Here is a 12,378-nt window from a genome sequence, read left to right on the forward strand (position 1 = left end):
AGTCTCTTTCTTTGTTAGGCAGACTATTATTATTTCAGTGTTTTTTCAATTAATCATTAATAAAAATGTCTGCAAAATAAGACTTACATGAAACACAGGAAGAAATGCAGTTCATCATTTGTGGGCTGCTGCTTTCAATCACCCATTGTCTAGTAAAAAAACATTGTTAACAAGTGCAAATACAATTTTAAATGTTGCATGTTACAATTCTGATGTGTTCTTCAACAAAGAAAGAGATGTTTTCAATCTGGTCTAAATTTTTTTATACAATTTTTGGATGTGGTTATTCACATTATGGTAGATGTTCCAGTTAACTGTATATTGCTCCTTTAAGGAAACACGTTGAACACTGTATTGGGAGAATGAGTGCACCAGGGGATGTACACACACACACACACACACACACACACACACACCTGGAAACCAGCAGCTGTTTATTTCCGTGCTAACTTTCCAGCCATCATTTGGCTTGAATTTTTAAGGCTGAAGATTTATGTTGCCCTTCTGGGGCTGTTTGCTATGTCAGGAACATGCGATTTTTATCATCACCGATGTGTCGTAGGCTCCATCCATCCCGAGCATCGCATACAAACCTTCGGCAGACTGCGCCTACTCTCTTCTGGTGAACAAGATTCGTACAAAACAAGTTGAACTGGGTATTGCACCTGCTGTACCTGCAGTTGAGCCTTCACAGGAATCTACTCTGGTGACTGGATACCATCCGGGTACGAACAGTCAACAGCAGCAGATGCAGCAGCAGTACCAGCAGCATTACAGGTCAGTACTCATCTCTGAGAAGTCTGACTTATCATTACTGTTAACAACAGAGTAAACATTGAGAGTGGCATTGGCGCAATACAAGTGCAGAAAAAGTGAAATTTCAAAATTTCTGTATGTGCTGGAAAAATTTTGGTCATTAAACTTATCCTGTAAATAATTTTACTTTAAGATGTGTGAACAGAATATTGTTTCACTCAAGTGAAGCTCAAAATATGAAGTATTTGTTCACTGCAGTGCACCTGCACTTCATTTTTATTTTATTTATTTATTTATTTTATTTTATTATTTTCCCCCAGTGTGTACATTGATAGTAAGGAAACGAGACAGAATTGTATGCTGTATTTTTCAAAGAGGATATCATGTTTGACTTGTGGGAAATTTTAAATTTTTTTGCCATCACTTATTAGGAAAGTATTATTAGTAGTGAACAGCAGAATATGGAAAGGTTGTGATGAAACATTAAACCTTTTCTCGGATATCCTGTCCAACATAAAAGCAGCACACAAATGAAAAATCTTTGAAGTAGATTTGCTACATTTATCTTGCATTACATTGTATGTGTGTGGACTAGACACTTCAGATTTGACAGTGGCACATTCCTGTTATCTGTTAAATGAATTTGTGTGCTAACTGAAAGTGTGCTTTACAGTGTCATTAGCCTTACCAGCAGATATGATGTATTTGACAGTAATGTATCCGCTATTTGGATCTGTGTGTTTAAACACATAATTAGATAATCACATTTTTTATTACTTCACAAATATAAAGTTTCTAAATGTTCAAAAAACAACTACCTCAAATGAGACAGATTTAATAGTTTTTGAGAAAATAGAAATTCTGTATATAGAGAAAAGGGATAGATATATTCTACATGCCTTTTTATTTCTCATAGAGACAATCATATATTATGTTTACTGTATCATTGTAGTTTATGCCAATTATATTCAGAATCTGTGGTAGGAAAAGTAGTAGTAATTTACAGTAAATTTGTCAGTTCTGCTCAAGAATTATGTAAAAAAAAAAAAGGGAACTGTGATTCATAGCCATATGTCATTGGTGGCATGTGGCAGATAAAATGTCTATGACATGCATTGTCATATTAAACCAGGAAATCAACTGGTGCCTCACTTTCCCAAATTCTTGCACTAGATATGTCCATCCTATATGAACATCAAAGATCAGATGATGAAATGCATAAAATATGTAAAAAAAAAAAGATACAAGGAAATAGATTTTTAAAACTTCCCATATATTCTGTTATGCTTTGCTTGCATTTATACTTGAAATAAACAAGAGTGAGGCACCTAACTTTCAAATTTCATATAACTTTTGATTAAAGATATTTGTATTCTGTTTTCACTGAGACAAATCAAATTGTAAACAAGAAATCATGAATCAAGATAGTCATTTGATTGGCAGATAGGTCTTTTCATTCAGTATTTAAGTTTTTAATGTACAATGCAGTAAACAGATTAAAAAGTTTGAGAGATCAGTTATTGAACATTGTTATGGTGATTGTTTTGATTTCAGTACATATATGTCAAATCTTGTTACATTAAATCATTGTTTTGTGGAGACTTAAAATGACTTCATTACTCAGAAGTAATGCCAAACAAATTATCTAACATTTGCTGAAAATGTGGCACAGATCCAAAATTAGGTTTTTATTGATAATTAGAATGCATAATATTTGTATCAAAGAGCAGTTTGTGTGAGAAAAATATAAAATTGTAGAGAGAGAGAGAGAGAGAGAGAGAGAGAGAGAGAGAGAGAGAGAGAGAGAATGGTTGACTAGGACTTACTTCCAGGTGGCAAAATTCCTGTCAGCAGACATGTTTGGGGGGGGGGGGGGCAAAAAAAACTATCCCCATCTTTCAGAACTACTAGTGCATTCAGCAGGGAGGAAAGACCTAAATTACGGAAAGTAGGGGGGGGGGGGGTCAACCTGTTGAAACAAGATGAGTTTTCCATTCTAACCTTTCTCAACCTATCGACAGTGCTGGAATTTCACCTCCTGGAGGTTGGTACTAGCCTGCCATTTCAACTCTGTAATTTTATAATCCATAATATTAATACAATTATACTAATTTTGTGCTGGTATGAATTTGATGTTCACTTCTTTTTGGAACCTTCTGCATTATGAATTGTGCTCTCTTTACCACTCTGTGTGTGTGTGGGTACATACTGGCCATTTAGAGATTACAAAATAGCACAAACATGAAGTTTAAGCTGTCTGAAGAACAGATATGTTTTATTCACTGTAATACCATAGCTAATTATGATAATTAGGACGGAAATATAAAATAATGATTAGGGATAGGCTGCAACTCACCCTCAAATTAATTGTGTTTGGGCCATAGGCACAAAAAATATAAAAAGAATAGACTTTCTGAGTGTGTGCTTGTTTATGGGAGAGACTGCCTTGTTTCTTTACTGGGAAATAATACACTGGTCTCACTAATGACTGGGAGTTTGTAAGATTTATTTTTGTCTACTCTTCTCCCCAGTATACACTATGCTGATTGTTTGTTACAGTTTCAACTTTCACATGATCAACACTAAATACATTCTTTAGAAGATTTAAAGATTAACAATTCAGGAACTGTGATGAAACTAAACTTCCAATCATACCCAATCTCCCATAGCATTGTGACAGAGCCTTTGCAAAATTTGAAGCAAGTAAGGGGCGGCCTATGGCAAGTTGAAGCTCCGAGTTTGTCTGTGAGGTATGGGAAGTTAAAGTCGGAGCATAATGATCACGAAAGATTTAGAATCTGGATTAAAGTATTCATCTCTCACACTATTTTAACTTTCCACACATAATCAACAGTTTTTGGACTTTGATATCCTTCTGTATGAAACATAAATGAAGACTAATTAGAAAACATAATCAACAGTTTCTATGCTTTAACATCCTGGATGAAATTTAATTGAAGGCTAGTTACAATAAAGAAAGGAGTTCATAAGTTTAGATGGAAAGATGTGTGGTAACATAATAGTGTTCTCTCACCTCCTGCTATGAATCAACAGTTGCCTGTCTTTCTATTGCAAACTTGGCCTTCATAGCCCACACACACACACACACACACACACACACACACACACACACACACACACACACAGAGTTCTTTCCTCCAGAGATTCCTGTTTGAGTTTAGAGCATTTCGCTAATACTCATGTGTTGATTGAACTTACTGGTAACAAATTTAGGAGTACACCTCTGAATTGCTTCATTACCTACCTTTAATCTGACTTGGTGGGGTCTTGTACTCAAAAATGGGTCATTCAACTGTTATTTATGCTGTCTCCTTTATAGTTGAGCTACAGTTTCTTGGAATTCTCCCAATGAATAAAAGTCAACCATACGTATTCCTTAATGTTTTTTATATTCATTTTACCATGAGATTTTGTTATCAGCTACATAATAGCAGTGCTGTAAATGTCAAATACCACCATGTGAATGGTGTTACATGTGTGCAGCTTTTATGAAACAGAGGTATTGAAACTGATTTATATGTACAGCATTTTCACATCAGCTGACAATTTGTAAGGTAATTTAAAAAATGTAACAGGCATGTGTAGCTGCTGAAAGCACATTATCAATGATGGAAAATATTTTTTGTTATAACCAAAGTTTTTCTACACATTAAAATTTTTATGAAATGTTGTCACTACAAGGAAATTTTATACATAAAATAACATTGAGTTCTCTAATTTGTGAGTTGATTGTGTTGCTTTGAAGCCAATGCCACACCCTTCTGAGTTGGAAAGGATTTATTACTCCAATCTATCTAGTGGGAATTGCTTCACAGTTCCTTCTAGCTTGCAAACGTATTTCTTGCCTTGTTGTGTCTGCTGTAACTGCTGCTGGTCTTGCGGAGTAATGTTGGTTTATTCGTCTGTTGTATATATAATTTTACAATTATGCTGACCCAAAAGTGATTTACTTGAGAAGTACATGTTTCAAGGTAAGTTACAATGATTAAGATGTGTGAATTAAAGCTTTAGTGTGAGTAGAAATTGAGTGCCATTTGGGAAGTAATGAAGCAAATGTACTGAGTTTAGTACTATATGTAGTTTCTTTGTGTCATTCAGAAGTGTTATTCGACATTGGAGGGACATACAGGTGTCTTTCTAGTGTATTATGTTTGTAATATGTACAAAAAATGGACTATTCTATCAGTCCCCTCCCCCCCCCCCCCTCTCTCTCTCTCTCTCTCTCTCTCTCTCTCTCTCTCTGTGTGTGTGTGTGTGTGTGTGTGTGTGTGTGTGTGTGTGTGTGTGGGGGGGGGGGGGGGCGTGCGTGCGTGCGCGTGCACGCGTCCATCCATCCTTCCTTCCTTCCTTCCTTCCTTCCTTCCATCCCTATGTGAATGAAGTGATTGTAAGCTGGACGATTTTCTTGTGAGACAATGAAACTTAATTCTGTACCATCATTAGACATCTTTCTCCATCTTCTGAAACCACCTCATTCATTTTAATTAGCACTATTTCATTACTGGATCATAAATTCTTTCACTGAGCGAGGTGGCACACTGGACTCGCATTCAAGACGATGACGATTCAAACCTGTCTCCGGGTGTCCTAATTTAAATTTTTCGTGATTTCCCTAAATCGCTCCAGGCAAATGCCGGAATGGTTCCTTTGAAATGGCACGGCTAATTTCCTTCTCCTTCCTTCCCTAATCTGGTCGTGGGCTCTGTCTCTATGATCTTGTTGTCGACGGGACATTAAAACACTAATGTCCTCCTCCTCCTCCATAAATTCTTTTTATGTCTTAAACTTTATTGTGTATTTTAATTTCAACGCTTTGTGCTCAAAGTCTTCCCAACATTAGCGTATCTTGTCTATTGTTGAATTTTGATTTTCTCTAGTCTAAGATGCTTGCTCAAGTCATTTCAATATCTGCCTTGTGTTTTCTGTACAGTGAAAAGTAGCACTTTCCCTCATCTTTCATTGTGGCTGCACTCTCTGATAATTGATAGAGCTTGTACTGTCATTCCTGGGTATTCACTCTCATTGTTTACTTCTTGATTTCTGTTAGTTCAGATTTTTGGATTTTGGTTTTTATTTACTAGTAATAACATTTGAAAAGGAAATGAAAATATTTTGATGATGACCCATTGTAGTTTTTCAAACCAGTGCTTTCCACCATCCATCCTTACAACCTCTTACTGCATGTACAAATTTGTTGCTACTTCAGATGTCATAAATGCTCTATTTCTTTCATCTATACTTGATATTTCTACAATATCTAGTGGAATTAAATGTTCTTTATTGTGGAAGTTAATTTTGGTGTTGTCGTCAGTCTGAAGACTGTTTTCATACAGCTGCCACACTAATATGTCCTATGCAAGTCTCTTAATCTCTGCATTGCTCCTGCAGGTTACTTGTGCTGGAATCTGCTTACTGTAATCAATTTTGACACCCACACTTCCCTTCATTATGAAACTTGGTACCTCACAATGTGTCCTATCAACCAATCTCTTCTTTGAACCAAGCTCTGCCATTAATTTCTTTTCGCTACAATTTCATTCAGTATTTTCTCATTAGCTATTTGATCTACCCATCTAATTTTCAACTTTCTTCTATAGCACTGCGTTTCAAAAACTTCTATTCCCTGTCTGAACTGTTCATGTTGTCATTTCACTTCTCTACAAGGCTGCACATCAGAAAAATCCCATCAAAAAGCCTTATCACTTATGTTTAAATTTCTTCCTAGAAATGCTTTGTTTGCTATTGTTGATGTGAATGTTTATCCTCTCTACATTGGTCATCAGTTATTTTGCTGTCCAAATAATACTTCTAGTGTCTCATTTCCTAATCTGATTCATCATTGTGTAATATAATTAGACTATATTACATCACCCTTTATATACTTTCATTGATGTTAATCATATAACCAGTTTCCAGGACACGATCCATTCCATTCAACTGTTCTTCAAAGTTCTTTACCATCATTATACAATTACAGTGTCATCAGCAGACATTAAAGTTTTTAATTCTTCTATTTGAACTCTTAATTCCCTTTCAAATTACTCCTTGGTTTTCTGTACTGCTTGTGCAAAGTACAGATCGAATAACATCAGAGATAGGCTACAACGCTGTCTCACTCCCTTTCTCAACTATTGTGTGTCTTTCATGACCTTCGACTCTTATAACTGCATTCTGGTTTCTTTAAGAGTTGTAAATAACCTCCCACTCCCTGTATTTTACCAGTGCTGAGCCCAGAATTTCAAAGAGTGTATTCCAATTGTCAGTCTTTATGTACAAATGCTATGAATGGGAGTTCGTTTTTATTCAATGTGTCTTAGATCGGTATTGGCTTGGATGTCCCTACATTTCTCTGGATCCCAAAATGTAGTCTGTTTCTACCAGCATTTCCATTCTTCTGTAAATAATTTGTATAAGTATTTTAACCATGACATTTAAACTGGTTGTTCATTAGTACTCTCACCAATTAGCACCCCTCTCATTTGAAAATGGAGTTATTAAGTTTTTCTCCAAGTGTGAGTCTTTTTCATATAGCTTACATACAAACTGGAATAATTTCATTAGGGAACTCTTACAGATTTCAACAATTACGATGGAATACCGCGTACTCCAGGTGCCCTATTTTTGTCATAGATCTTGCAGTACTCTGTCAAATACTTTTCGCAGTATTATCTCTCCCATCTCATTATTTATTGCAGTTTTGTATCTACTACATTTTTAAGTTACATTTGGTATGTTGTTTATTATACAGGGATTTTTAATGGGCATTTTCTTTTCGCTTGTTTGATCCTCTGCTGTCTTCATTGTTTTAACTCTCAAAGCTAGCTTTTTGTCTTCTGCTGTTAATATAATGAAAAGAATTCTGAAAACCATGAGAATTGACGACAATTTAGTTTGCATGTGAGTCGTTGAGCAGGAAACAGTTACATGAAATATGAGATAATCATCATCTTTGTAATATTTGTTCTTCCTTTGATCATGTTCACTCAGAGAAATAACACAAATTTACTAACTTAGCAACAACATCTCTACTTGTTATATACCAATTTGTTACTGAGCTCCATCTCTATGTGAAGCCTTTGCAGTTTATCCATCTCAGTTTTTCAAGGTGTTGTGTACTGTTTTTTGAAACTGTGTACAAGTTGCTGGAACAGATGTGTGTGATGCTGTTTTGGCTTCTTATTGAACACTAAATGCTCTCTCTGAGGTTATCCTGGTGCAATTGTTTAATAGTTTGCGTCCAGCTGTTCAGCCAAGTTGTTTCCATTTTCTGCACAATATTTCAATGACAGATCCAACCATGGACTACTTCTGAGGAAGACATCTGTGTTGGTCCTTGAAATGTTGGACAAAAAATGGAAACAACAACTCGGCTGAACACTCAGAAGCTCACTGTTAATTACACTAAATGCTGGTGATTTTTCATCTTGTAGGTGGAGTTGACGCAACCTCTTTTACTTTCAGAACATCTTCCCGTTGTGTTTTTGTCTCCAGATAATCCCTTTTTATGCTAAAGTGTCAAGCTGACTCCAGTAGTCTTTTTCTCACTTAGTTGCAGCCGTTATGTATAAATTCACTGAATTGCCTTTAACTTCAATTAGAGAGAGAGAGAGAGAGAGAGAGAGAGAGAGAGAGAGAGAGAGAGAGAGAGAGAACACACCAACTACTACAATCAAGTGAAAATGTGGACTGGATGCTTGAAATGTGACACCAACATCAAATGCTTTCTGAGTATTTTCAGATGTTCTGTTAGCAGTTTTTAGAACTGTCAGATAAAAAAATTGATAATATGTTTCCCTTTCCATGAATTCATGGGAAGAGTGTAGGGGAGAGAACAAAACTTTCTGAACAGTTGGTTTTAAATTGTTGTAGAGACTCAATGAAATCAGCTTTTGATGCATCTTATAGTGAGGAGTGTTATATGTCCATTAAATAATGTAGTTTTCCCTCCGTATAATTAGTCATGTAATCAGTATTAGACTTTAATTGGTGTTCATGTGATCATTATTGGACATTAAATTGTATTAAGATACTTAACATCTTTTAAAATGTTCATATTCTTCATTGTGTGATAACTGTGACAATAAAATCTTTTATTATTGAGCAATATGGCTCATTGTAACCACTCAGTCACCTTGCTCAATTATACAAGATTATATGGGCATTAGACTCAAATTTGACAAGAGGGAGTTTCAAATCCCTGTCCAGTCATCCTGAGTTGTGTTTGCCTTTGAAAGGGACAAGACTTAAATCTTCACCACCATCTTGGCTCTATCAGAGCTTGTGCTATATTGTTAATGACCTTGTAGTAAATGGGACATTAACTGCCTTCTTCCTTTCTTATAATCAGGTACTTGCTGAACTGTTTTCTCGATAATATGGCTGAAAATAATAATAGTGGTTAATGAAGTAATATTTCTATAAAATATGCAAAAATATTTTGATGCAAAAACATTTGACATGACATACAACAGTATTAATGTCTTCTATTAGACAAAATTTGAAAAGGATAAATTACTACTCACCATATAGCGGATATGCTGAGTCACATATAGGCACAACAAAAAGACTGTCAAGCAAGTAAGCTTTTGGCCAAATGGCCCTCATCCGAAATATACAACACCACACACACACACACACACAAATGCAGACGCAACCCTGGCTGCCAAGGCCGTCGCAGCCAGGGACTGTGATCATGAGAGTGAGAGTTGCATTTGTGTGTGTGTGTGTGTGTGTGTGTGTGTGTGTGTGTGTGTCCAATTCCGAAGATGTCCTTTTTGGCTGTAAGCTGACTTGTTTGACAGTCTTTTTGTTCTGTTGTGCCTGTCTGCATCTCAGCATCTCTATTATGTGGTGAGTAGTAATCTATCCTTTTCATAATACTATCATTATTCCATCCTGAATTTTCCATTGTTTAATAGTCCTACATGGGGCTGGCTGGACAAACAGTACTGCATTTTTAGTAAGTGGTCTACCGTATTTACTCGAATCTAAGCCGCACTCGAATCTAAGCCGCACCTGAAAAATAAGACTCGAAATCAAGGGGAAAAAAAAAAAAATTCCCGAATCTAAGCCGCACCTGAAATTTGAGACTCGAAATTCAAGGGGAGAGAAAAGTTTTAGGCCGCACCTCCAAATCGAAACAAAGTTGGTCCATTGTAATATGAGACACAATTTAGGTTGAATGAATGACGATACAGCTACAGTAGTTTGGTTCGAGTCATAAGCTTAGCAGTTAAGCTTTACCAGGTAGCCATTGCTGTGTGTCAGGCGCTCCGTCCAGATTTATACGGGTACCCTTCCTTTTTCACGTGCTTCGTCTGGTTTGAATTGATTGCTTATTTTTCTTTGATCTGATAAGTGCCATTCTCTTTGTTAGAGAGGTTTACGTCACTCTAAGCTGAAAATGCATTATTGGACTGTGTCATACATTGTTTGTCGTATTTTGATATGAGTGTTTATGACCTGTTGCCGCTCTCGCATGTCTCGCTTTTGTGCGCGCTGCCGCCGCTTCCAATTTTTTTAAAAAAGAAAAAAGAGAGGGGGGGGGGGAGGAGGAGGAATCGTCTCATTAGCGAAACAATGGCAAGAGACTGTTATTTGTTGTTACTTACACTGCTGCTTTCTTTGATGATAATCAACAAGAACCAAATAATAAGACTGTGTGTGATAGAAGATGTGAAGGAGAGTTTAGCAGAAATTTTTCTTCATTTTAAAATCTTTGCAGGCGCCTCTTTAGTACATTACATTCTGCACAGAAATTAGTCATCTTAGATTTAAAAATCTAGTCAGTTGTCGTGCTTCATATCTGACTGTATCACTATTCGGCATAAGAATAATACAAATATAAACATGGCATGATATTTATATTCTTCCGCATTTGCTGTTGTCTCACTCTAGTTTCGTAGTTTATTAGACAGACAGGATTTAAATGAGATAGCAGCAAACACGAAAGAATACGTGGCAAAATGTTTATATTCGTATTATTCTGATGGCGAAGAGAATACTGCATGTGATTCACAATTCATAAAAGTTCGTATTAGCAACCATCTCTTGTCACAAGTAGGAAAAAATTCTAAACGTAGAGTTGGCCATATTGACAAACATCCCAAACAGTCTTGCCATTCGGATTTTCGTAGTACATTGAAAGACTGCTACATTCGAAGATGAACAATACGGAATTTGTATTTACTTCTTTGGATAATGTATGAAAGTGCAGTGGTCGAAACTCGGGGCGGAGAAAAAAAATCTCATCTTCCACCTTAATTTATTTACTGACGCAGAGGTTTTGGCGCCAGTATTTATCTTTCTGCCTGCAAAGCATGCCTCTGTAGCGCTACATATATTCGACGGCAGAAGTTAATTGTGGTGGCACCTATCAGCATTTTACAGAACTTCCGGTTACTTTGCACTCGATTCTAAGCCGCAGGCGGTTTTTTGGATTACAAAAACCGGAAAAAAAGTGTGGCTTAGATTCGAGTAAATACGGTAGGTTGTTTTGGGGTTGTATCAGGTGGGGTGGGTAGAGGGAGAGAGGCAGGAGGCAGAGAGAAGGATTGGGGGTGGTTGGGTGGCTAATGGCTCAGAGGAAGGCAGCTGGTTTGGCGGCTAGGAATGTGGGAGGGAGGGATGGCAGGTACATAGACTAAGGGTGTGATACATAGTTGTCGGAGCAAGTGTTCTTGGCTACCATTGAATTGTTGCCAAAAACTAAGTTGACCACCTGGTAGTACAACATGCAGATGAGCACAATATGCTCAATTTAAAATACGGACTAACAATTGGGGCCGTTGGATACTTCCCTCCACCATCAGCATATTTGAACTACACAGATGGGAGTTTGCCCTTGCAACACATTGTTTTCGTAAATGTCCTGGCCTCAGCATCAGGTAACCCACTGTCCGTATGTGCTCCAACTAAGATATTTCCTTGTTCTGTCCTGCCACATTACATTTGCGCGCGCTGGTCCCCATTGGCTCAGACAACAGTGTGTCACATGCCTATCCCCTGTACCTACCATCCCTTCAATCTACAGCTGGCTGCCTCCCTTTAAGCCACTAGCCACCCACTCCCAATCCTCTCCTTGCCTCCTGCCTCTCTCTCCCTCTATCCATTCCACCTGATAAAACTCGCCACGGACGAGTCCACCAGCTGAAATGTAAGCTATATTTAGAAGCAATCTTAGAAACAGTCCAACCCGCAGTATTTTTCAGTGATATTCCAGCAGTTTTGCTCTGAAACACAGCCTGAAGTTTGTGTATGCATCTTTGCCTTTTTAGTGGCTTGCTAAAAAAATAAATATCTTGTGCACCAAAATTTTAGTAGCCTTCCAAATAGTTTCACATATAACTTTATACATTTTTTCCTTGCCTAAGGATAGTTTGTAGTTCCTGATTTCTTCCAACTTGCTCTCTTTCTGACAAGCTGTTAATGTGTATAAGCACAGATATCCCTACACTTAGTTGATGAAGTAGTATTGGCTGTTACCAATAGAGAGCAGCAGCATTACTATTTTATCTACATGACTGTAGCTGGCAAGTACGTGGTTGATGTGCTGTCAGTGCAGTCACTTAAGGATTGTGAGGACATACTGGAGTCCCTGGC

The 12,378-nt window shown here is 37.1% G+C and overlaps 1 protein-coding gene across 3 annotated transcripts in view; it reads left to right on the top strand.

Annotated features, from left to right (window-relative positions):
• The window catches only part of LOC126100146 (splicing factor, suppressor of white-apricot homolog), a 161,737-nt gene that overhangs the window by 34,662 nt on the left and 114,697 nt on the right, over positions 1-12,378 (top strand). For all 3 annotated transcript variants that reach the window (XM_049910688.1, XM_049910686.1, XM_049910687.1), the window contains exon 6: positions 563-777. In XM_049910688.1, coding sequence (XP_049766645.1) covers positions 563-777 — 215 coding nt within the window. The remainder of the gene's footprint in view (positions 1-562; positions 778-12,378) is intronic.

This window comes from Schistocerca cancellata, chromosome 9 (genome assembly GCF_023864275.1).
Source record: "Schistocerca cancellata isolate TAMUIC-IGC-003103 chromosome 9, iqSchCanc2.1, whole genome shotgun sequence".
Lineage (NCBI taxonomy): Eukaryota > Metazoa > Arthropoda > Insecta > Orthoptera > Acrididae > Schistocerca > Schistocerca cancellata.